At 39.5% G+C, this 27,150-nt stretch overlaps 1 protein-coding gene across 1 annotated transcript in view; it reads left to right on the top strand.

The window, feature by feature from the left end:
• The window catches only part of TRPC7 (transient receptor potential cation channel, subfamily C, member 7), a 71,864-nt gene that overhangs the window by 884 nt on the left and 43,830 nt on the right, over positions 1-27,150 (top strand). Inside the window, exon 2 of the mRNA XM_010578880.1 lies at positions 22,225-22,407. Coding sequence (XP_010577182.1) covers positions 22,225-22,407 — 183 coding nt within the window. The remainder of the gene's footprint in view (positions 1-22,224; positions 22,408-27,150) is intronic.

The raw sequence follows: 27,150 nt of genomic DNA, 5'->3' as shown, positions 1-27,150 counted from the left end.
CAGAAGTTACAGAAACTGCCAGATGTGTTAACTACACATAGATTGAGATCACTGTGCATTCTCCAGTTAATAAATATTTGGAACTGAATATTGCATTTTATAGCAGAGACATCCTTACTTAGAGATTTTATGTTCCACGCTGTGATTGCTTAGAATCTCTAGATTGCAGCAGGAATAAAAATTAGATTATTACAAAAATGGAGACTCATTTTTTTGTAAGAAAGGTAAGTCTTTTTAATTGAGCAATCCATTTTAGAGGCAGGGCTCTAAAGGTTGGTTTAATGGCTTAAGAATCCAGTACATCTAGTTCTGTTACAATGATAAAAGGTATATATCAAGCATTTTTGGTTCTCTGTAAAATAATTTAAATTGCATTGCATCTTAATGGTTTGGTACTGCATCTGTATATGATGAATTCCATGAAAAAGAAAGAGAGGAATGATCAAGAGATTGCTATGAGGTTTATCATCATGCCAAACATAACTGGAACTTGCAAAACTCTCTTAGAAGTTATTCAAGATTTCCATTATCATAATGAGTTTGTAAATGTCCAATGTCATTTGCATTATTTCTCTAAGTCATTTACGTGACATAAATAGCATTGTCTCCCTTTCTAAAATAAATTAGTCATGAAAAAACTCATTCTCAGTGGCTCAGTCATCAACATAAGACTGTTTTCTGACTTATGACTATTGTGCAGCTAACAATCACGATCAGTGACACTGGGATAATAAAATCTATGTTGTGAGTAAACTGGGGTAGGATACCTGCCAGGAATCCATTATTTTTAATTTAGAAAACTATTGAAGTGTTAAAGCATCCATTTCAGGATCTGTGGCTATATGCTCTCCAATTTAAAAGTGAGAAGAAAGCATGTTTTCAGGCTGTTGCCTTTGAAACTCTTTAGTAAGCCTCTAACAGGAAAAAAATGCCCAAACCACTGAGCTCTTTTGGCAATAAAATTAGGGCAAAATCTTGCAAACTCTTTTTACCCATGTGAATCAGAATTGCAAGGACACAATAATTTAAAAGAGAGTTTTTACTTGCACGGCATTCAGTGCTAGTGAAGCAACCTCATTGGGTTCAGTGAATCGGGCCGCTTGAGTGAGGGTTACTCCAGTGTGAAAGCACTGTGGGCTCACACCCACTGTTAACAACATTAATATCTCATTTATGTTCCAGCTTCTTTTCAGTAGAAAAATATATATTGTGTGGAGCATATGCAGCCTCAGTATTGCACGCCTGTCAGTTCTGATAAGTGTCTTGCTGCAGAAAAGTAAATCTATTTCTACCAGAATCCCTCCTTTTGTTCATAGAGCTGCCAATGTGGTCTAGACTGGCACTGGCAGGTACATGAATCCTCCAGGAGCAAACAAGCAATCAAATGTTAAATAGTCTCATGGTGGTTATACCTCCCCAGCATTGGCAAATGGATGCAAATAAATCAATACCGGCAAAACCATTAGAAACTCTTTGCCAAATTACTGTATCTCCAGGAAGGTTTTCCAGTTTCAGTGCCTTATTGGAAGGGTCTCTGCAACACACAAGTATGTGTGTTAGCAAAGTACCTCAGAAGTACCCATACCACTAGTTTACTTCAAAGTTGTCACATTCCTTTAGTATATTAATGTCTCCAGAAATAAGAAAAGTCTGGAAATTTTAATGTATTCTCACTGTAGAAAAAAATTAGATGTATGTATTTACACAAAAATATTTATTCTTATTAACATAATCAGTGTGATGTGGAATAGGGTATTAATAAAACAGTAGGGTTTTTTTCACAGAACATGACATTTTGAGAATTCATTTCTAGAAAAGAACACAATTGCTGAAAATGTATTTAAGATGACCACAAATTATGAAAATCTATGAAATCAGACAAGTTCATCAGGACTTCTTTTGTGCCTAAAATATACTGTCCTAGAATTTTGGGGTTTTATTGCTAAAGTTCTGTAATGGCAATTGGTGCTTAGCAGATTTATAAAATTATCACTTGGAATTATTTCAGAATAGTTATTTATATGCAATCTTAGCAATACAGTTTTCAGGAGGTACAAAAGGTCTTTGAAACAGAAGGACACAAGTAAGATTTTAATAATGTAGGTGGACAAATAGTAATTAAGTAACCTCTGAAGAAACTCCTAGCATGAGCTAATTAAAATATGAACGCAGTGCCTCTCACCTGCTGCTTGCTGCCCTAAACCTCTTACGCAATAGCACCATTCAGTACTTCGGACTGAAGAGCCAGTATGTGCACTATGTTTTTAGAGAACATGAAATTTTTTAGCTGAGTTGCCTTTTTGTACAGATACGAAAGGTGAAACAAAACAGCCACATGAACCACTTCAAAGCAGAAAAGTTTCATTAGCTGTGGCTGGCCACAGTTTGAGAGAGACTCCAATGAAGATTACTAGGTGAAAATCATTTTATCCATACTTTTTTACAGTGGTGGAAGCTGAATAGATTGTTCTCATCCTAAATTGCTAAGATTCAGTCATACACTGCAGTTCTTACGAAATGTCTTTGCATAAGCATCGCACATCACTATGGGAGTACTATGGGAGTGGTTGTTAAGGTGAAAATGGGAGTCTGGACATATGCTAGATCACACTGCTGGCTTTTAGCAGCATTTCTGTTGACTGATGAATAGGTCTTTAACAGCAAGAGTAGATATTCTGGCTATCAGCATGGAGTGGATATACTGCCCTATTGAACTCCTTTCCTGATGTGTTGATTTTGGCTCAAAACCAAGGTCAAGACAGTCAGCTACTATGTGGCTTCCCACATGCTGAAAAGAATAATAACAGTGGAGACTTGGAGCTGGAAGAAAGAGGGAAGTTGTCAGAGTCAATCAATGCCGATGGTTTTACTGGAGCAGATATTCTATTGGGGTAAATCAGTGCTTTTTTCACTGCAGCGTAGATGAGGCCACAGAAGATGAGGACTTGTCCCAGTATTTAGAACAAATGTTTGGATCAATGTTGCTGTGCCATTATTACAAGCAAATGTCAGTTTTTGCAATGCTTATTGAAGAGGAGGGGGAAAAAAAGTGGAATAATGTTACATTCACATAGAAGTAATTTCATTTTTTCCCTTGAATTCTCTAGTGCCAAAATCTTGCAAAAAAGTTTTCTTATTAATGGGAGAAAACAAATTGCTTTGAAAGATGTAGTCCACAAGTCTAGAAATAAATAATCCCCATTCCCCAAAATAAGATGAAAAATATTGAACTGGTCAATTCCACTGAAAATACTAGCAATGTGCTTGCATTAAATGTCCTGGCAATTAGCCTAGAAATGGGGTGGGTAGGAGACCCCTCAGAGGTGGATTCTTGAAATTTCAGAATAGAGAGAAGTAAATGTCAGAGTCACTGTGTGTGTTTGCAGTCTCTGTGCAATGATACCCTTCCATAGTGGAGGCAGCCCAAGTTGAAAAAACAACCTTAATTCAGTCCTTTGCCTTTTTTGTATATCTTGTTTGAAAGCATAAAATTAAGAACCAGTTCATGACTTTCTCATTCTTTCCAATTTTCATTTTGTGTTTAAAAAAAATAAATCAACATCCACAGGAGCAAGGGTAATACAGATTTGGGGCCTCATTTATTCCACTGGATTAGGCCCTTGGTCTGTATTGCCCTTGGAAAGAGAGAAAGAGAGGGGAGCCTTCCTCCCTGGGTGGACTAGTGACCATGCTTCTGCAGACTGGAGGCACTACTGTGTGGGAAACTGAGGGGTTTATTTCAATTAAAAATCAAAAGTAGAACTAAAACAGAAATCTAGAACAAAGTTAATGTGCTTCGTGATTTTCCATAAAGCATGGAAAACAGCCATTAGGCCAGTGATTAAAATATGAAGCTCTTTCAAGGGAGAAAACATGTAAAGTCAGCCCAGCAGAGCTAGGACCCCTCTAGTCCACCCAGGGAGGAAGGCTCCCTGCTCTTTCTCTCTCTTTTACTCAAATTGAAAAAAATCTGTGTACACTCCCATTTCTTTCAAAGTTGGCAGACCCTGGGCCTGAGTCATAAAGCAAATAATTCTTCTCTCATCTACCAGTGTATTCTGTTTGTTTTGCTCATGTTAGTAGGCTTGATGTCACTTCCAGTATGAATAACATAGCCAGTTTCCATATGAACAAGTCATCACGCGTGAGCCAGGCTGATGAGAAGTGCTGTCCTCTTTGGTCCAGAGAAATCGATCTTCCCTGTGTCACCTTGGCGTGAAACCATATGCAGATGTGTTCACAAGTTGCCAGCTGTCCACAGCCAGGTGACTCGGTTCTAAGACTGGAATATTAAAAGCCGAGTCAACAGAATCATTTTTATCTGTCCATCAAACTCCTTAGGAGATTACATTTCTAGCAAAGAGTCTGCAGGAAATGCCCTTGCAACTGTCTTCAACAACAGTATTAGGCTTAATGTTACTATCCGCACCCTGGAAGCAGTGAGTGAAGCACAGAATAATAGCTCTCTTTACTGTTTTTTAAAGCTGTGACTGTGCATTCCTGTTCCTGGTGAGATCCCACTCTACACCCAGGTCTGTTTTACAGCCTTGCACGCTCTCAAAATAGACTACATGCTTGTGTACATCAGGAAACGTCCTTGTAATGAAGACAATCAGCCAATTCATTCCATTTACCAATCCAGACAAATTAAATTACAGAATCACAAAGGAGGCTATGAAAAGATCTCACCAACCATAAATGGTAAATAAGATCTCAGCTCCTGCTGATTAAAAAGTTATCGAAAGCATGATCAAAACCACCACCTGGAACACATATGGTGCATGGTCTTTGTTTACCAATGCTACCAACGTTGTCAGTTCATTTACTACAGAGTAACATGGTTTGTTTCTAAGTTATATGCTTCTCGCTGTCCCTTTTCTTTTAACTGTTGTCCTTTCTCCAAAAAATGTTGGGATCCAAAAGCAGACCCTAGCTGTGAGCCTGCTCTTGTGTGCAGGTGAGCATCATGTCCAGGCTCAGCTGGCTGATGGACTGCAACTGGCTGCTATGCTATTTGTGGGGAGTGATGGCTTGTGTGGCAGCAAGTCAAGTGTGTAGATGCCTACAGAGATGTGCCTGCTAGGAACTGCTTGTTTTTTCACTGGGGCTGCAGTCATGTAAAACAGCTGAGGCTCAAATCCCTAAATTCTCGTGATGCTGAAAGAATGGCAAAACAACCCTGGAAGGTCAGTGACTTGTATCCATTAGGGATAACGTGACATTCCTGCAGCACAACTCTTGCTCCAGTTAGCCCCACCTTTTTTCTACCTAAATATAAATTGTTAACTTCACAGAATGTGCTTCGCCTCAACTTCTTAAAATGACCTTGTAAATTTTCCCAGTATTTCTGGCTTTATCTCTGCAAATGAGAAACTGGGACCAGATCCTGCACTTTGAGGATGACACCGTACTGCTGTTGCAAAGTAATAAGCACTGACATATCTAGTTATATACTGCTGAGAAGCTGCAGCTTTTTAGGTTTTGTGGCTCTGCAGCATTGAAGAAGACCTCCTAACCTCTTCATTTCTCAGGCCATCTGCAAATCAATCATGGGCATTACTGAGGATAAATACATCAGAGATTGTAAACTGCTTCCTTTCCCCGTATTGATTGCTAAACTTGGTGAAATATGACTTAATGAAAGAAGTCTAACTCTTCAAATACAAAATAAATGGGGGAGAGAATATTTTTTAATTTGTAAGAAAATAAGAGGAGATGGTAATAAATATAGAGAAAATAAGATATACAAATTATGCGAAGGCCTAAGGAAACTTGGAAAGAAGAGCTGACTGCAAAAGTTGAACTTTGCAGTCCCAACTGGGAAACATTTCAACATGAAAAATACATGCTGCATGGAGTTAAAAAAATCATTATTAGATTAATGCTTTTTGGAATGAGTGATAAAAAACTAGGAAAGGGCAGAAAACATTGGGAAGCAAAATAGTAGGAAGGGGAAATATTTCGTGGGAACGGAGGATAGCAGTGGACTTGGAAAGAGAAAAATTCTTGACAACCATCAGGCTGTAAACCAGTAAGGCTGTACTTAGAAACTCTGCTTCCTACTTAAACTGAACAAACTCTTAGACTTGTTTGCTCTCAGAACTGACTGATTGGAGATAGCCCCTGAAACTCATCTCCCATTAAAAAAAAGAGATTGTTGTGGGAACCTCCTTAATTAGTCTCATGAACACTCTTGTAAATCAATCACTTAATTTTTCCACTCTGACCCATTTTTCCTTGAGCCATCCTGTTATCCCTTTGTAACCTCTTGCCTCAACATACTCTCTGGCAGGCATCTTGCTTCTGATATGTTTGGGAACACCTTTTAAGACTCATATTTATTATTTCAGCAAGATGCTCTTTGAGGCTTTAGTGTTTTTATCTGGCCTTTCTTTAGGTTTTCATTTAATTTTCCAGATTTTCTGTTCTTTTCTATTTTTTCTTCCAGACAGGACTTGTATTTTTTAAAGAGATGTCTTTTTACTTGTGCATCTTCCTTTTTTTCTGCTGTTTCACTTTGCTGGGTGTTAGGAAGAGAAGACAGAAGGAAGCTTCAGAAATCTGGCCTGGTATGCAGAATATATTGACTCCTTTTTACTACTGTTTTTATTTTCTCCTGCACAAGTATCATCAATCTTACCTCATTCCTGTTTTGAAAATTAAGTATCACCGTTATAAATACTTTTGAGTATATGAATGGCCACTATTCCCAGGTGATCGGCTCTTGCACCAGCTCCTGTACACAGCTGTGAAGCAACTTTTATTTCTCCTCCTGTGAGTTTTCTGACAACCACTCCAAAAAGCAGCTGCTTGGGAATGAAAACCACCTCTTCCCATCGCATCCCTTTCCTCTCCTACCTCTTCTGACTCTCATTGCTAAATTTCTAATTGAGAGAGCAGGCCACTGGGTCACTCAGCTTTATCCCAAATTAATGCCTGATGACACTGGGCTTTGATGGGGCTGGTCCAGAACATCCCTTTCAGACCCTTTTTGTGTTGCAGTTCATGTTCTAATTAGCTTGTTCTCTGCTTCTCCTGTTGGCTCTATGCTACTTCTGTACCCTCAGCTTCTCACAGGGAGATCCCTGCTGCCTTTGAACCCATCTTGATACTCAAAGTCAAAAGGGTGACTCTCTTTTTGACTTTTTTTACCTAAATATGCATGATACCTGTGAAAGAACAGAAATGTATACATTGCTAAATGCATTTACACTGCTAGTGCACAGTCAAAAGAGTTGAGCACTTCTGTAGACATGATGAAAACTGCTATTTGTAAAGTTATGCTAGTAAGCTATAATCTTTTTTTTCAGTTTTTTTGGATATGAACTTTTCCAGGTCAGTCTTTAACAAGAACATTATTTTTTCTTAGAGATGGAGTCAGGGATGTGGTTTGGTGTTTTTTAGCCTTAAAAAAGAACTTTTTGTTCTCCCCCCCTCCGCCCCCCTCACCTAAAAGCCAATTTTCTCTACTGCCTTGAAAACATGTGCATTTAGAAGCTACAATTCTTTTTTTCAATTTTCACTTGTGCAAAGCAAATGCATAAGTAGGTACAACCAATTACCCAACTCATAATACAGGAAAGAATCAAGTCCCAGTAAAGCAGGAAAACAAATTTCCTATTATTAAAATTTTAACTTATTGTTGGAACAAATTAGGCATTAAAGTAAGAGAGGAAATTAAAAATGATCACAGAAATAGCCTGGGAGAAGGAGAATATATTGAAGCCTTGTAGCGAAATTTGTGTTTGGCTCACTGAGTGGGATTCACTCTGTACATGAGGAACTCATTCTCCGTGCTGTTCTTTTTCAGAGACAAACCCACCAATAATAGATGCTACATCAAGTTTGTCTTGAGAGCTAAATTAATTAATTGCAGATATGTTTTGCATGGATATATAGCAGGGACTGTGGAAAATGGATGTAGAGAACCCTTCTGATCTTAAAAAAACACCAAATTTGTGACTCTCTTATTGTTCTCTTTAAATATTTATAAATCAAGAAATATCCTCTATATTTTGAGAGCTGTTTTTGTAAGTGCTCTTTCTATGCCTGTTCTGTGATTAAATCATTTTCTGCCTGGCACACTGCCCAAGCAAAATGGTTTTAAAATGTTGCATGAGAAGAAAATCTCCAAAGCTTTTCAGAGTGGTTTAGAACTGATGCCAAAGCTGTGATGCCTGGAGCTGTCTTGAAAAAAAATATATTTGTATCTGCGAATGCGAAGGTATCTTAGCATCTGTCTATGTCTATTCACAGTAAAGCAGAGTAGTAGATGTTGTGATTCATAGTGAAAGGTATAACTCAGCCATCCACAACCCACACCTGCACCTGGAAAAAATAAGACCATTATTCAAGAAAGTTGTAACTCTAGTGACAGTACTAGCCACTGAGCAATCACATAAAATTGGATCCTGGCCACTGCCTACAAGGTGGATGATACCTACTTTGTGGATGATAGAGTGACAGTGTTGTTAAAATATCCCAGCTAACTTTGGTCAAAAAAGAAAAAACTCTTTAAAAGTTGACAAAACACATTCTACAGGAAAATGTTCTCTTCACTTTCCCAGAAGAAAAAGCCCATGTCTCTCCTTTGAAACAGTGGAGGGGAAAAAAGATTCTTTCGACACATCAAATCAGAGACAATGCATCAGTGTAAGAAAATCTAATATTTTAGTTAATTCCTTTAAGGGTTTTGCTCCTCTCATAAAATTGTCTGGAGGAAACTTTTGGTATTTGGAGATGGCAAGACAGAAGCAACCCTGGAAATATCTGAATATCCCAGAGAGTACAGCTGGGATACTTTTGTTTCCCGTGAGGCTACTCTAAGTGAGACTTTTGGCAATGCCAGTTTGCACACCACCAGTGCAATGTTTATTACCCTTTACAGATCCTTGGGAAGCGATTTCTAGTCTGCTCAGTTAAGGATGAACAGACTTGCAACTGCGGCACTTACAGCATATTATTTGCAGTTTGATTGCACATAACAGCCCTAATACTAGAGCAGGATTCCAGTTTAGGTGAGCAACAGACATAATCATAAAAGTATAAAATAACATGGGACAATAATAATAATAATAATAATAATTTATTATATTTATTATACTAATTAATATCAATAATCATTAATAGGAGACAACACATGGGTCCATAAGCAGGGTGGGAAGGGGATAGCAATGGAAATGGTTCACATAATGAAGCAGCACAGCAGCTGTTCCACCATTGTCAAGTATTTTGGAAGCATTTTCAAGTAGATAAGTTTTAAGCCAAATAACACAACATTTTAGCCAGGTAGAGAGACAAGTGCAAAATCTGGAACCAGATGGAACTGAGCATATTTCAGTTGCTTTAAGGTAATTTTGCTCCTGGGATTTCAGTGTTTCCTTACAAATAAGCAGCCCATCCTCCATCAGGAGTGCATTTCTGTTGAGTTGAAAAATCCCTATTAATGGACACATTTTTAAGGGACCCTAAGGGAAGGAATTGGTAAAGGTGGTGAGCAGAGTTAACTCCCTTACATGTAAATAATCCTGGGAGGAATCTGTAGGAAAAGAGGAGAAACCCCAGCAATATTAATGTGTTTGTTCCTCCCCTGCCAGAAACGTCTGATACTAAATTTCAGAATCTGAAGCAACTACACTCCAGTAAATGGGTGGCACAGGGGCTGTCAGTGTGCTTTCTCTCTGCATAAATGTCTGGTGACTTCTATTTTTCTTCCTCTTGTAGTCTGCTGTACTGATTATATTAAGTCCAGATTTTCCATATAGTTCTTAAACCCTGGGTACGATGAGGAATTTAGAAATTAATTTTTGTTATGTAAGGTGACTTTTATAAATCCTTCTGAACTGCCAAGGCCTAGTGGCAACTAATTTTACTGAGCCATGATTTTCAGGAAATATATTTGTGTGTGTGACATCTTACATAGAGTAACTTGGAGCATATTGAATATATTTAGAAGAAAGGGGTTTAGAGTTCAGAGATCTCCTTTTCGTTCTTCTTGAACCTGAACTTTTGATAGTGAATACAAGGAGAGAGTTGTTTACCTTTGATATAGGCAATCTCTGAATATTTTGTAGTCAGGGTGAAGCATAATAAAGCTTGTAACATGTTAATGAGGAATATAAGCGTTTTGACTAAGTAGAAGGAAAAAAACAACTGACATTTTGAGATAATTTGCTGTGTGTGGAGGGGATCTGTATGAAGGCAAGGTTAAATACAGAGTTATATTAAGTTAAAGTTACTGTGATAGAAAAGCAAGTGAAATAAGGTTAAATTAAATGAATATAGTGCCCATGTGCGTTGTGGAGTCATACACACCACATATAGCTGAGTAAAGAACAGTAGGTAGCTGGTATGAAGATTTAAGTGGTATTTAACTGGCTTTTGGGAGCTCTTTTAGCAAAAGTGAGGCTGTGATACCTGGTCCTCACCCTGTTTCTGCTTCTCAGAGACAAGGAGCGAAGAAAATTGTTTGGGTTTAGAGATGACTGATTTTAGGAATGAAGATGATTTGCCTGCACTGTGTTTGTCTTTTGTGTGCAAGCACTGCTCTACAACAGCTTTTTGAGTACAGATGCTTGGAAGGATGAATCTAACAGACACAAGGACTGTCACAAACCCAGAGACAGGCAACAAACAGTTTAGAAATACTTTCAAAATTTAATTGCACATAAAAACTTCAGCTTACCACAGTGTTACTAATTTCACATTTTGTATTTTATAACAACTTTAACATGGGAGAAAAGCCCCAGTAGTTGGCAAAATCATGGCTCATTTGACCATTGTATCATCTTCAGGTTTGCTGAACCCGAAGATGATTTCTTCCTCACCCTTTGAAAGAAATATGTACAGTGAAGCTGGTGGACTAACCAGTGGGTCTGATCCGAGGCTGACCACTGCTCATGGATTCCTCTCTTTATACAAATGAGGAATAACAGATCACATCTTGGATTAAGAGATCTGTCACAGCTAACTAATTGATCAGCAGTTACATCAGTTAGGTAGGATTCATGCTCTACCACAACCTTTCCCAACGATCTGGGCTATCCCACAGAAATTTACCTTTGTCTCTCCAGTCTCTAAGGAATAAAGGGGAGACAAACTCCTCCGTGCCGCCTCTCGCTGTTCTGCTGGCTGCCCAGCCCAGGTGCCAGAGGACTTTCTGTTCGTGCGGGCAGTTGGATTCTGCTGCGGCAGAGCCGAACAGCCCAGGACTGCGCTCAGCCATGGCCCTCGCTGCCGCTCCGGAGAGGAGCAGCTCGCATTTCTCTGCCAGGTTTGCAGCCAGCTGCTAGTAGCACTGTGATAAATAGGGGGAATGATTTGGCCAGTTGCCTGTGTTTAGTTAACAGTGACAGAGTGTTTTCCTTTCTTACCCACTGAGCGTGCAAGACAAAATGAGTCCTGGTATCCAAAACCGGTGCACCTACTCGATGGTAATGCAGGGAGGGCTCCTGCCACTTGCAGCTGGCCGTTTTGAAAGGAAAGGCACGTTGGTCCTTTCCATCCTGGTTACTGGATCCTCTGCAATGAGTACAGAGCTTGTATGACTTTGAGCTTGCCCTTACTAGCACACTCACCATTTGTCTCAGAGAGTTTTCTCAGAGCACTTACTGATATAAAATTACATAGTAATACAATTACCCTTCCTCCTCCCCTCAGCACAAAATGATACGAAGATGGGTATACTCTAGAGCGCCGAAGACAAAGACATTTTTCAGAAAGACAAAATCAAATTATTGGTGAGGGAAGCAGACAGAAGATGATGCTATCACTATTGCAATATCAGTCCAATACGATATTGATAAGCTTTGTGTTTAATTAGTAATGCCAAATGCCCAAACATTCAGCTAAGAACCAGCACTGGTTTTTAGGGAATAGTTAGGACCCGGGCAGTTTATTATGAGCAAGATGACTGGTTTCCAAAGACTGCCGCTCATTATTCTCTTTGGGCAAGGATATCTACTGGAACTACAAATGAGCATAATTAGGACTATTACTCTGAATAGAATAATAATACTAGATCAGCAGATGGGAGAATGGAGTCAGGTACGTTTATCCAAGGCACTGTAGGGAATTAATATCGTATTAATGAATGTAAACGAAGTAACATATTCTGAGGATCTCAAGTCCAACATTAAAGAGGATGCAGATGGGAAGTGATTTAGTTTATCTTTCATTGTGTTGTTAATTGTTGTTATTGTAGATAATTATAATGAACTCATCCTCACTGCGTCTAGGCAGACTATCCACTGGATTGTGGATAAACAGGAATGGTATACAAACAATTTTATATTGCCACAAAATGGTGCTAGGTACTTTAATGTCTATGGGTTTTTGGCATTTACATGATCAAAAATGGCAATTTCCTGGAATATAACTTATTGCAGGGAACTTTACACCAGTGCAGCATGGAAATTGCTCATTGCCAAGTGTGTCATTTCATTGTCACTAACCAACCCCAGGACTGGGACTCATTTCAGAACAAAGAAATGTAATTACACACTTTTTATATTCGTATTTCTGTTTAAGATAGTGCTGCAGCATCACTTCTAAGTGCTCTTCTTAGAGCAAGGATGATGTCCATGCGGTCAAGAGTGCTCTGTGCCAGGACTCTGCAGCTGGGATCACATTTTTCCAAAGTGCTTGGTTGCTGCTTTGATGCTGTGGGGACCAGAATTTCATTCCCTCTGATGCTTGTGACTAGTTTTCCAAGGAGCTGTTGTTGCTGGACTTTGGGAAATGTGGTAGTTGTCTGTCTGAGATCTGGAAGACACATAGTTATTTTAGTTCTCGATGTAAGCTGCGTCATGGCTCTCAGTTAAGCCAGCGTTCACTTGCAGGCTGGATTTAGAAGCAGTCTTTCTCCTGGTATGCAGATGCAGTTTGTAGCCAAAATCCCCATGAGAAATGGGACTCACAGCACCTTTGAACATATAAGTGTGTTCCTTAAGCAAGCTGAAAGTGCCAAATTTAGCTCAGCTTAGGGGATAGATGTAGCTGTGTTAAGCAAATAATTGCTTTAGATTTAAATCCATTATTTTCTCCCTTTTTTTCCCATCTGGTTTTCAGGAAACATAGGGGTTTCAAGCAGCTGAGCTGAAAAGAGCCACACAATTGAAGGAGAGCAGCTAATGCATTTAGTGCAAGGAAACTATCTATTCAGTCTCAAATTGTATAGAAAATGTGGATCTTCCCCAGTGGTGCTTGTAACAGACAGATCAGGAATGTAATAAACATGGGAAAATGCCAGAGAGGAGAAGTATGGATGGCATGTGAAATGAGGAGCTTGGCCCAGAGGTAACTTTCGTGCTTTGATACATCTATCACATCAGAGCGGCAGATTTGCTGCCTGTTGTCTTGTGTGTAAGTGTGTGCTCTGTTGAAAACAGAATAGGTGGCAAGAAAAAGAAGTTAACCCCAACACTGCATTGGACTCCTGCCCTTGTGAAATGCATCTGGGGGTAAAAGAGGAATTCTTCTGCATGATGATAAAAGTAAGGTTGAGATAAATGTTCCTCTAATGCAAGAGGCATTTGCATTTTTAAAAATAAGAAAAGCCATTTCTCAGTGTCATGTTCCCACACAAGGAGCAAGCAAATATTTGAAAATAATGGAGAGAGATTTGGAATCTTGCACTGCATCATCATGAGCTTGATTTTACTGCTGACATTAACAGATCCTAAAGTCTTCTTCACCAAGAGAATTAGCAGAGTATTATTTTGAGATGTGTAGTTTGTATTTAATAAAGAGAAGCTGTTGACAGGACACAGGGAGACAGACCCTTTCCTTCACTGAACGTGTGTATTCCCCACATTTTGCATGCCAAAATATTTAGTTAACACCTCTGTATAGCCTGTCCTGTTTCTGTGACATCCAGGGACTTGATAATTTATCTTCTGAAAACAGGTGTTTCAGCATAAACATTCAAATGAGCTTGGGAAAATCTGCAAGAAGGTAAAAAAACCACCTTTTATTTAGCTGAGGAATTAAAAGCATGTGGCTTATTTGTGACATGGGTTTGAAAGCCAGCTGAGATGATGTGAAGGAGAAGTACATCAAGCATCAAATGCCATCTTATGTTGAAAAGCTGCTATGCCAACCTTGAGAATTTAAATACTCTAATTTAAAAAAAATTATTGTCAACCAACATAATTTCTGTTCTAAGTATATTTAAATATCTTCAGAGACTTGGAATAGGGTTTTAGTTCTATACTGAATAGCACTGATGTTTCTGCACACATGCATGCTATGGAGATGCTCAGTAATGGTACTTGTCAGGAAGAAGGTGACATTGTGGGAAAGGAGTAGAGGAGATGGAGGTGTTCTTATGGCAACTTCTTAAACGCATATTTAAAAAAAAAAGATTGTACTTTGTTCAGGGTGAGAACTTTAAACAAGTCAAGTGATTCACTAATTTCAGCGTAGAGAGAGTTCACAGGCACAAGAAATTTATTTTAAGTTTCAAATAGAAAAAAATCAATATAAGTAATAAAAAAAGTTGAGAGTGGACTGCTCCTGCAATTTCTTATTCTAAGGAATCTAAAACTTTGGCTGAAGAGTCAAGAATTGTGTTCAGTCTCAGTCCTTAGCTTCCTCCTAGGATTATGTGAATGGATTCCTGGCTTTACTTCCCCAAATAATCCATCCATTAATTTTAGATTAAAAAAGAAAAAAAATGCATTTTAAAGAATTGTTTCAAGGGGATATCAAAGTGAAGTATTTTGCATTTTCCAATGTTTTTATTGATGGAAAGAGCTTGCAAAATTTATTAATTGGTTTTGGTTCCACAGAAGCTGTGTTTATGACAAAACCAAACAATTTCCCAGAAGCAGTTATCAGTAGAGTTGGTAGATACATAACAGCTAGAGCGCAAAAGAGTAGAACCAAAACAAGGAGGTACAAACCTATCCTTTCTGCTGCTTTTGACAGTTCCCACTTTAAAGATCTTGGAACGTTATTGTTGAAGGTTACGCATATGCCTGGACCTGTGAAGGATGCTGTAAAAGCACAGTAACAAATTTTAACGGATTTTTTTAACTCTGCCACAGAAACTATTAACACCACCTTGGCTATCAAATCCTTAAGGATTTGATATATCTACCAGTCCATAGGTATAAGGTGAAATCCAAAGTCAGTGGTTTGATTGATTCCTTACTGCTCTGGTCCTTGTTGAAGGGGTATGCTGTCTCAGAGATCAGCTTCTGGGGTGCATATGAAGAGATGAATTGCAGCTAGAAAGCCTAACCTATTGAGGAGAAAAAAGAGGCACCAAAAAAAATTTCTTATGGTAAATCAGTCAATGCAGCTGCCATTGAAATCTTTGCAATGATGCAAGGAACGTTATTTTCATGGCTTATTGGAAGCCACACAATTTTTGTCCTCAGTCAAAGCATACTTGTTTTCTGGACTTCTTTGGCCAAAAATAATATCAACACAGACAGCACTGTCTGCTTTGTCCTTGGGCTTTTTTATTGGACATATCTCTTGGTGTCCCCTCACACTCCCTTGCAGGATTTAAAGTCACCCTTTGCCGGGAGGCGCTGCCCCGCTGCTCCACCATGCTGCAGCCTGGCACTCTGCAGCAAGCAAACACTTGCCATGTTTCTCTTGGCTCCATTTAGAAAGGTCCGAATTGCTTGGAAAGCAACAGACACGCACTTTTGAAATGTCAGACTCTTGTATTTGAACAGATTGCTTATTATATTATGCTCACTGGAGGTGAAGAAGTCAAGGTCTGGATCATTGGAAAAACGAACCAGCGGCATCTGTTGCTACCTCCAGACATAATTCGCAACAAGCACCTGAGTAGTGAAGTGTTTTAAATGAGAACTTGGCTTTTTTTTCAGAGCCATGCCCACTGAATATAACACACTACACCCAAAGCTCCAAAAAATCGCCGATGAGCTCCTGCTTAAGAAAGAAGAGAACACAAATCAACTTGATGTTGTGCTTTCTGTAATATTAACTGTACAGCCTTGGCATAGTCTATGCATGTAGGCACTTAGTCTGGAAACAATAGAAATGCACTCGGCTGTAATCAAACGTGTCAGAAGTTATGCGCACAGTCACCAGAGCTATTTGGAAGGGATGCTCAGGGCACTTCAGAAGTTAACATGGTTACAGGAGCAGGATCAGTGCAGAGCCCTTTCTTAGCCTTGCCTCTCATCACCTTCCCTCCCACAGGCCTTGTGTTTTTTTTCATTCCTAAACATATGGCCAGTCACAGACAGTGTAAATACCCAGAAGGAAAATTGTCCAACAGCTTCTAGACTGGCTTGTGCATATTTCATGTGATATCTAATTGGTAAATATTTATAAGCATTTTGTATATTTGACATGATGGTTTATTTAATAACTTCATTTCAAAACTAGCATGTAATTTTAGTGGCTTTCTGCTGCCCTCCTTTCTCTCACCTTTGTTTTCTATCTATGCGCGTTTCTATTTGGGGGAGTTTTCTGTTCATGCTTACAGAATTACTTCTCCATTTTATTTCTGCTGCTTCTTCTCACAGTGCTAATCTAAGCAATGCAATATTTCTCCCCATGATATATGTGTATGTGTGATGTAGATCAAATACAAAGAGCCAAGAACTTCAAGGAAACAGAAAAAGAGGCTCTGTGCAATGTGCCTACAGCTTTCATTTGCACAGCAAATTTAATGCTACCCAGAAATGCCAGATTTACTGCCGAGTACACAGCTCCTGCATTGCTCACAGACAGGAGGTTGGATTCAGCGGATTTATGCTGTACAGTTAATCTGTGAACACCCTGAGAGCACGTGGAGGCTTTCTGGTGCGATGATAGCCCCAGTCACAGATGCTGGGCGTTCATGTCTGTTGGTTCCAGAAATCTTGGATTTGTATGGAAGCCCTCAAATTCCAGTGAAGCAGACTTATAAGAGACAATATGGACAGAGCCCTAGAGAAATGGTGACTCTAGTATATAGCCATCATCCTGTGTCTCCTCCCCTTTTCCTCCTTTTATTTGGAAAAAAAAAGTGTATTGATAAGCAGCATTAGGTTGCCTTTTTTTTCTAGAAAAAGGTCTGTAGATTAAATCATTCTGGGCCAGATATATGGTTAGATATTCAAAGGGAAATTCATCTGTGATACTAGTTTTTCTGATCAGAAGTCTGACCTTGAAGCTTTAGTATAGGCTAACAAAACAATTAGTTGTATACAGGATAGCAGTAAAAACTGTGAAACTTGGAATTATCTCTGCTTAGAATATCTATTGATGGGTTGTGGTTCCTGTACTGCTCTTTAAGGGTGTTATTTGGAAGCAATTATTAGATTGAATTTAATTAAAGGTCCTAAATAGTAACATATGGAGTGATTTTCATTAATAGTGCACCTGTACAGGTTGTTCTGTATTTGTGTGCCATGCACCATCCTGTGGGTCTGTGGCCCCATTTCAAGTAACAGCTGTGTAGTGATTAATCTACAATGATTACAACAAAAAAACCCTGCAGGTCGATTGACAAACTCATCCCACTTCAAAATTCCCGAAGCCCCAAAGAAGATTACTTCAGTGCTTCACTGAAACACATGCTTGCAAGCATTTCGTCAGCATCAGCAGGACTTAAACATTAACTCAAGTGTGTTCCTCATTCTGGGACCGGGAAGGTAGTTTGTAATTGCATATAAAGTGGTTTGATCCTCTTAGTTTCTGAACCATTGTCCACATTCCAGTTTCTGGTGAATGCTCATCTGCACTGAGAGGTTCAGCAAATCTCAGACCTGCTCACTGTACGTTGCAGCGTCGAGGCCAGACATTTGTATGTGCCATCCAAAATGCATCTGCAATGCTGGCATTTCAGAGGTAGGCTCCCATGGAGGATGCTCCTCTTCAGTGCTTGACTGTGATTGCTTTTTAAACAGGGGTTGGTTTTTTTTGTTTTTTTTTCATTAACTAGTCAAGACAGGTTGCTGGTCGTACTTTTTCTCGTCACTAAACTTTTTACTCAGACTGCCTGCCTCTGACCCGAAACAGCTCTTTTCTGAAGAAATCTGGGTGGTTTTGAACAGATGTGGAGACATGACAGAGTTCATTTAGAACATAATCAACAGATAATAATAGGGTATTCAGAGAAATTGCAGTGAATGACAAGTACCATCAGCCTTTTCAAAACAGCAAAATTAGACATTTTTAACTCCACATGCACAACAGTGTTAGAAGAAGCAGGAAATGACTAATTTGGAATCCTTTTATTATGTTCTAGTTTTTAAAAAATGATATTGTAACATTCTCAAGCATTATCCTGATCCTTCTCTGCTCACTGTCTCTATAGGAAATAAAATACTGTTCCATGTGTTATTTGAAGCAGACTGGCTCTCTTGTGTACTTAGTTGTATCTTTCATCTTCCTCCCTGAGGCCTGACAGCACTCAGCTTGTCAGGATGAGGCCCCAGTATCCCTCACGTATGATTTGCGGTTTTCATTACTGTAAAGATCCATCTGTTTTATGAAACCTGTAATCCTCAGACTTCTATAATGTGGTAGCTAATCGGAGTACTTGGGAAGGTTTGGGTTATTGTCATTGCCTGTGTCTGTTTTCACAAGGCTGCCGAGAGGACTGAGCTGGATTTTGTGTCTCCAGCCCTGAGTTCCTTGCTGCGGTGGGAAGGAGGACCTCCACTTGCAGCCCACCGCCTGCCCAGGTTTGCAACCGGAATGGTTCAACCCAGAAACGTATTTAGACCGGGATGGCCATGAAATACTTGGTTTGGGGGTCAAACCCGGCTGGCAGAGGCTGTGGCGGAGCGGGGACTGGCCCTTTGCGCCCCAAGACCCAGTGGCCATCTGCCCCTCTGCCTCCTGGCAAAGTCACCAGGAGTCCTCAGGGCTCTGATCGTCAAAAACCTTGGCGTTACAAAAAGTAACTGGAAATGCGTCCTGGTTCTCCTTCACCTCTGCCTCCCGACTCTTCCACCCCTCGCTAACCCTTGCCCTGGGGCTGCAGCCTTCTGTCCTACGCAAAAGCGAGCCCCACCACTGCCACGGCACTCCTTCGTGCAGGGGATGCAGGATCTCAGATACTTCCAAATGTGTGAAATACAGGCAATTTATACAGCACTGGCACACCCACCGGTATAGCTTGCGTGCTGCTTGTAAATCTTCTTGGCTTCCCTGAGTTTTTTTAGCATGCGTCATGGCTTGCAGTTCAGTGTTTTATATGCAGATAGGTCATTTCTGCTTGCGTCATCAAAGCTACACTATGCAAGCCAGGGTCAGGAGAAGCTTGGCTGTCAGTCTCCTGCTAATCTCAGTCTTTAATAAAGATACAGCCAATAACCTGTGCTTGCAAAGAGAAAGACACTGACATGAGGAGAGTCGCTGTGTTCGCTGTGTTCTCACCGTCAGACTGAACAGGATTGTCTATGCTGACTGTGAGCATTAAGGAAGCCACAACAAAGATGACAAATGCTTTTGTAAAAGGGATCATCAGAAGACACAGCAGGTTCAGTGATCATTGAGGCTTGTCTTAACATGTGAGCAAAGTCTCATGAGAGCAGTAAGCTGCTCTCCTGCCTGGCTGCAGATTAGCTGGAAGGCACTTTTATTTTATTTTATTTTATTTTATTCTTTATACAGCCTGTATCTTGGGTAGATTGTGTTGCTGCTTGTGTCTACTTAAAAATTGGAGTAAATAATTCCGAACAGAAAAATCATTCATAGTCCCTGCAAATGTACAGAACAAGCAAAAACATTAGGCTTGGAGATGTGAATAAAGTTGGGTCTTGCTGGAGTTTGCCAGCTGGGAGCCTGCCATTTACAGTTGCTTTAGAAGCACTTTCCTAGTTGTTAACTAAACTGCTTTCCTTAAAGAAAGCAGAAGAGGAAAAATAATCTGAGCTAATACATACTAGTTGTTCAGATGATGTGGAAATGGTGATGAGAATTACCTGAAACGTCCTGGCTAACAGATAAGCTTGTGAACTTTGTAAAGGGTACATAGAGAATGGTATTAAAGCTTAGCAGAGTTCTCAGCCTTGTATTTTTTAAACCTGCTGGGCTAATTATGCGTCTGCATTACCTGTGGCAGCTAGGTATTTCATTCCCAGCCTACATCTATTTTCAGATCTATCTATATTTGCTGTCCTTCACGATTCCTGTGGTTACTTCCAGGCTGATATTTTTGTTTGGACATCTATTCTCTCAGTGAACAGGCAAGCTTTCTATTTATTTAAATTCATCTTGGTATGGTGAAGATTAAAGCACAAAATTGATTAGCGAGGAGCGCTTTGAATCCATAAAATACAATCTTTTTTTCATTTACATTTCAGACCTTACTTTACCCCATATTTGATGACACTCACTCTACAAACCCTATCTCCACTAAATACCTAGGTACTAGATTTAGATGCAAATGTACAATCATTTTCTGCCTGAACCTTGAGGACATCTTAAATCTTAATGCACTAAATTGGCACATTTATAGAAGTCTTGGTGCCCCAGTTTCTGCAGTGGGACATGCACCTGCTCTACCAGAGATAAACATCTGCTTGTTTTTATGTCTCCTTTTAATGAAGATTTGAAGTTCCTGCTGATCTCCATTTATGAACACTCCAATTAGAACATGCGGTCTGATTACAGCACTCAAGGAGGAAAAGGGAAACCCAGATTTCAACCTTTTTGATAGATAAGAGGATGTAAACGTACAAGTTCCGCCTTGCAGAAGGTCTCGCTGCTAAAATACAGGCTATCCCTCAGCTCCTCAGCCCCTTCTCCTAAACACCTATCAGAAATGGCATCTTCCCTGTTTCTGGGAGAATGGTCTAATCCCAGCTCCGAAAGGCTTTCTGGTTCCCTGTGACTATTGAATTTTTCCGTGCTGAGTGAAACAGCTCTTCATAGCCTTCAGCACACAGGACAGCATAGTAAGCAAAGTTGGGACACACACATTAGAAGCAACCTCAAACCTATGACAAAGTCATCAAACCAACTTATTTAAAAAATATTAAGTATCAAGAGCATCTTAATTCTGAAGGGGAAAAACTGTCCAAAGAAATTTAGCCACCTCTAATAACATCATATTTTAGACAGCACAGCATTAATGTTCTCATTAATTAATGAATGTTTGCACAGTGCTTTGAGATCCTTGCCTAACAAGGAAGGCTAATACATTGCTATGTGTAAATGTTAGAATTAATAATTTAGAAAATATAGGAGTACAAAGCCAGGTTACTCTCATCATTTCATCAAATCCAGGTTTAACTACCTTCTTTTTTTGGCTGCTGGCTTAATTAGATAAGCTGCTGAATTTAATTAACTCATCAAACCTAATTTGAAAAGATCTCTCAAGTCAGTAAGAGCTTGTCTTATGCTTATTATTTCTATTTGTTACATCGAGTCTTTAATATCACCATTTTGTTAGGATATTAATGGTAGCCTTAATTGTGTTCTAATTTACTGCATTTACACAGATGGTGGCATTTTCCTCATTTTTTAAGTGTCAGCATGTGAAAATCAATCACAATTTAATTTAAGGCAGTGAAACTGCTCTTCTAGCCCTCTATCAAGACAGCTACATACTATCTCTTTTCCCATAAGTGTAATTTAGGTTTGCAAGGTGAAATTATTTCATAGGAAATCATGTTGAGTTTCTAAAGTCCCATTTGCTGGAGAAGTGTTATGACAAAAATGATCTTCTGGATGCTCTTTTGGGACTGTTTAACCAAATTGGTAGGTAATAAATTTGAAACTGAAATTGGTATTACAACTATATAATTCATTTGAACACATCTGAATGTGATGCTCCAGCTTGTTGTGCCAGCCTGAAACTCCTTGAAAGTTACTAAAGAATTACTAGCAAAGAAACTAAATTGTAAAATTTGCTGTAAATTCTGACCCATTAGCAGGACCTTTGGCTATCTTTTCATGTTCCTAGATGATATGCCACCCAGAGAAGAGATCCAGCAATTGCTTAAAAACAAAATTTCCCTATAAATTATTTACTTGTTGTTCTGTAAAGCATGCTCTATTGTAATGTAAACTATGTTGGTGATAGAAACATTGCTAATTAAGTCTGGGGGAGTTCATGTATATCTGTGAAAAGCTAGCTACACCCTGGGTGAAATCAAGTGCTTTCTTACTATTCCAGTCAGTAGTTTTGCAAAAGTAACCTTGCTTACAATTGCTCTCTCTTGCTTTTTTTGTTTGTTCGTTTGAGGCATGCTTTCAAGTGTGCAACTGAATAATTCATTTTTCTCTGTTTTCCTTTAGAATGACTACAGAAAGCTATCTATGCAATGCAAGGACTTTGTTGTGGGGGTGCTGGACCTGTGCAGAGACACTGAAGAAGTTGAGGCTATTCTGAACGGAGATGTGAACATACATTTGTGCCCCGAGCACCACCGGCCAAGTCTGAGCAGGATTAAGCTTGCTATTAAATACGAGGTCAAAAAGGTAAGCCATTTCTTTGGGTCCCTGGTGATTATGTCTTCACATCTAAATTATGCTGCCTTGATGTCACCTGAAAAATAATAAATGTAAGATAGATTTCTGTGGGACCAGGACTATCGCTAGAATTTTAGCGTTTTATGGCTTGATTTGCATTTTCTCACATACTTTAATATAGAGAAGGTTATTTGCAAGGGGCATATTACAGCAGGTATGGCATTTATTTTAAAATTATAGACATGGATATATAGACAGCCCAAGGGCCGGCTATAGAGCACAGTGCTTCTTGTGCAGATCATGACTATGAGTCTCTGCAGACTTCAGCAGGGACCAAAAGTTGTTACTGTAACACACTGAGGGTCTTCCTTCCTTCACTGCGATTTACATGAAGGTGAGGGATGAACCTAGCAGATGCTGTGGCATCTTTGGCCACAAATTATAAAAGATAATTTAGTCCCGATCCTCACATTCCCAAACCATTTGTCTTTCCTTCAGACTACATCTACTGCTTTGACTGAGGAAATAGCTGGTCCCTGCAGCCTGACTGAAGTCAGCAGACCGTCTCCTGTCTCACTTGTCTGCTCTCAAAAGCTCCCTCACCACTTAACTCTGATCCACATCTCCTCTTAGTCTCCAAAGCCACTTGCAACCATAAAAAATGTTTCCTTTTCTGTAATGTTACAGAAAAAACATATACAAAAAGTAGCAATTTTGTCATTGTCAAGACCCTTTACTACAGTCTGATGAAAAGTGGAATCTAAATTTAAAAAAAAAAGACGTTTTCTAATTTTTATTCAGAATTGGATCAAAACCTCAAAAATCAATTTCTGATTAACTTGGAATTTTGATTTTTTGAAAGCATGTGAAAGTAGATAAACATTAACAAAAAGTGATAGATTCCCAGCTTCTACTCTCCTAAAGCTCCGCATCCATATTCTAAGAGTTCAGATTTCCCCAAATCTACAAAACAGAAGGAAGATGTATATTTTAAGGAAAAACATGAAGACAGAATGACCTTTAGCAGTATTTTAAACAAACATCCAGCTTTACGGAAGTATGTTGTGTGAATAGAAAATTTGATTCTGGCAAATCCTAGGCCTGGGTGGTCCCAATTAATTGCTCCTACAATATGCATTGATGGAAACTGGGCTCCTGCTACGGGACTCAAAGAGCGTTCCAATTTTTGAAGCTAACATCTGCTCTCTCTTTCCCCTCCCAAACCCACCACCTGCTTCAGTTTGCCTCTTGACTATACTGCTATGCTGGCTAGAGGAGGTCTTTTCCTGTTATGAAAGCCATTAATTAAAGAGAATCTTAAAACTCTTATTTGAAACGAATTGCTTTCATGCAGGAGCACATAGTATGAAGCCAAATATTTCCTCCTAGGATGTTGTGTCTCTGCATCGTTCCATCACCAAAACTGAGCGTAACATCTCAGTTCACTCTTGGATGCCTTTCAGCAAGTGGGGTCAAGTTTAGTTATTGAAGCTGTTGCTTTGTTAACAGGAGGCCAAACTTGCTCTGGTGCTCTTCCAGAAAATGAACTCATCTGAAAGACACTGATAGCACCTCATCAAAGAATAGACCCCAGCGACCTATGCTCTGAGAATTATCATGAAGTTGGTCAGAACCTCAAGCCTTTTCAATGTATGAGGTCTTTTGCACTATTTTGCTTGTTTATTCTTCTAAATATTTGCGTCACCCTTTAGATACCAAGACCGTTAGCCAGACCTCAATTGCTGTTATTGTGCCGCTTTGAGCACATTCATCCTAGCTTAGCTGGTTTCAGAGCAACACGGCCTCCATTTCTTACGTTGTATATATGTGCACCTTTTCGTAATGCATGAACAGTGACCTAAAGCATCTGTGGTAGGTCATATACAGTTGATCTTGTTATGTATAAATATCTTCTTACGGCCAGGAAAGCTGAGCGTCCCTTCTGGATCACAGCAACTTGTTGCACACTGATAATAACTGTTAAACTGATTACAGAACATAAACATAAGCATTCATCAACCTCATGTTGGCTCTCAGGTTAGCACTTTTCAGAATATCCTTTTAAGCAGGCAGAATATATCTATGTTTAAGACGAGCATTTAACTGCTAACTCAAAAGTAAGATAGTTCCATTTGTGGAAGCAGAGACACACTCAGATAAATGGCTTTGGTTATTGGCAGTGGCTTATGATAATAGACTGATATTTATCACACTTGCTGAACAAAGAGATTGTGTTATGGTAACACAGTAATGATTTCCTTAAGAGGCAATACATTTCAGGTACAAGGTTTTTATCCAGCTGAGAGATATTTAGGCTTATATATACATACTCTGTGCTTTGAAATCTGTTTTCATTTCAAGAGAATCCTATAATAAAGAGGGGTGAGATGGAGGGTGAATTATTGTACATGTTTAATAAATCAATTCTTGGACAGATTCTGTAAATTCCAAGTCACTTTTTCAAAGCTAATGCAATGACTCATAGGTGTAAGTGAGATCACATGTGACCCTCCAAGTGTGAAAGGCAGAGCAAGGCAGGGGCACCGAGCGACTTCCCACCCACAGCACCCAAACCCCCATCGCCTGGTCTGACAGTGCTCCCTGCCCAGTCCAAGGCTGGGTGCTGAGACGTGGGTGGCTGTAACTCACCCAGAAACAGTCCCAGGGACGTGGAGACCTTTCCAGTTCTTTAACTGCGTTCTGGGACTGGAATGACACAGAAATAGTTGTGTTTGCAAATTTTTTTTTGTTCTGGAAATTTAGTTGGCAGGGTAGGACTGATGAAGGGACTACAGCAGTGCCTGCCACCCCTGCTCCTCACTTCTACCATTAGCATCAACATTCAGAGGGTCAGTTTTGCATTCTCCAGCTCAGCAAGCTCTAGATGAGCCAGGGAAATAAAGATGTTCTTACTTAAATGAGTATAGAGCCCCTGAAGTGTTTTATATTTGTTCTTTCCCAGGAACAGCAAGAAGAATCTTAGACAAGACAACTTTAGGGACTTCAGAATGGTCTGAGAAAATAAAATAAAACAGAAGTTAGTTGTTACGGGTTTGGTTTTTTTTCATTAAGTTAGCATCCAGACTAAATAATTGCATTCACATCTGAAATTTTAAGAAATATTTGATGTTTCAAAAAAATCTATTTCTACCATTAGCTGCTTAATTCACATTTCCATATTAGTACTCTAAGTGTCTACAGTAGGCTTTCTTTGATGAAAATTTGCAGAGAACAATTTATATTGAAAATTATTATTTAATATCGATGATTTTACTTTTACGGCTGCTGATGCAGTCTGCATTTTATCACATTTTTATTTCCAGAGTCTGGGAAAGATGTCTAGGGCTCCCAATCTCAGGCAGGAGAGCAATTGCATCTGTAGGGTTTCATCAGGCATTTGCACAAACTCAGAAAATCTTCCTTGTTCTTTTAAATTTCCCTGTTACTTCATCGTCCTCATACACAGCAATCACCACAGCCACAGTGTCTAAGAATGGTTTTTTTCTTTAATAATAGCAGCTGGTCTATAAGCTTCTCCCACTCCCTGCCCAGCTCCCAGCCCTCATGGAGTTGTCTTCCCCCTCAAAGGCCAATGCCCACGGAGGTCAGGAGGCGGCAGAGGTAGCAGGATTTTGAAACTGAGAGCCATCACATTGCATTTTAAGGATTTAAATCGCCTCTGCCATCTTTTGTCTTTTTCTTCGTATGTGCCCATCTGAAAATTTTAGGGATGCAATTGATGCTACAATTACAGTTTCAATTTTAAGTCCTAATTTTAGTTCCAACACAGTATCTCCTTGATCCTGAATACAGCAGTTGCGTTCCCCGATAAGTCACACTTGGTTGGAGGTAGAGGCTGCAGCTCCCTTGCACGTACAGTGCACGTCACGCCTGTACATCAGCGAGCTCAAACCATCAGCCTTGCGGCAGCTTTTAGCCCAAAACATTGTGCTGCTTGTGCCTCTATGTTTGAAGGGCAACTCCCTGCCCGAAAATCCCCAAGTCCAGGGGCAACCTGCCCTTTGAGCTGAATGTTCACAGACCTGTTCATTGATCACACTCTGTCGGTGCAAGAAAACCTTGTATGCACATCAGGGCTAAAAGGGCGACTGAAGCCGCCTTGTCTCCTCTACTCAGTAAACCTGCAACTGGTACCCTACAACAGGTTTTTGTCCAGGCCCTAAATGATCTTTCTCTGCACTTTCTCCTTTGTGCTTCCCATTAGAATTCCCTGTTACCTCACCCCTTCACTACTCCAAAAAAGCAGTTCTCTATTCACCTGAAAAGACACAGTTTTATTAATCATTATCTTTTTTTTCCTAATTTACAAAATTTGAGATGAATCTTGGAAAGTCGCTCAAGAAAGAGCAAAAGTTCCGGACTTTACTTGTCTGCCTCTTTTTTTTTTTTTTCTTTTTTTTTTTTTCCTTTTTTTTTCTGCAAAGCATGCTACTAGCACATATGAGATGCTGGCAAGAAAGCAAGTTTAAGGCTTAATATAATTGAAGGACTTTATATAGAAGGTCATTGAAGAATTAAGAAACTCTGCTTGTACGTATTTCACAGCAAGGAGAAAGCTAAAATTACAGTAGTTTACAAGGTGGTCTTTAAAAGCACTGCATTACTCTAATTCTCTACCCTTCCGGAAAGAGCTAAATAATCACTCTGTACCCTAGGATTCTTGGAAAACTGCACTCAAATGTCCTCCGTTCAAGTTTTCCAGAGTCTTTTCTCCCTTCAAATTAGCTGTCT

This window comes from Haliaeetus leucocephalus, unplaced genomic scaffold, assembly GCF_000737465.1.
Source record: "Haliaeetus leucocephalus isolate CR32 unplaced genomic scaffold, Haliaeetus_leucocephalus-4.0 Scaffold656, whole genome shotgun sequence".
NCBI lineage: Eukaryota > Metazoa > Chordata > Aves > Accipitriformes > Accipitridae > Haliaeetus > Haliaeetus leucocephalus.
This window is presented reverse-complemented; position numbering and strand designations above follow the sequence as displayed.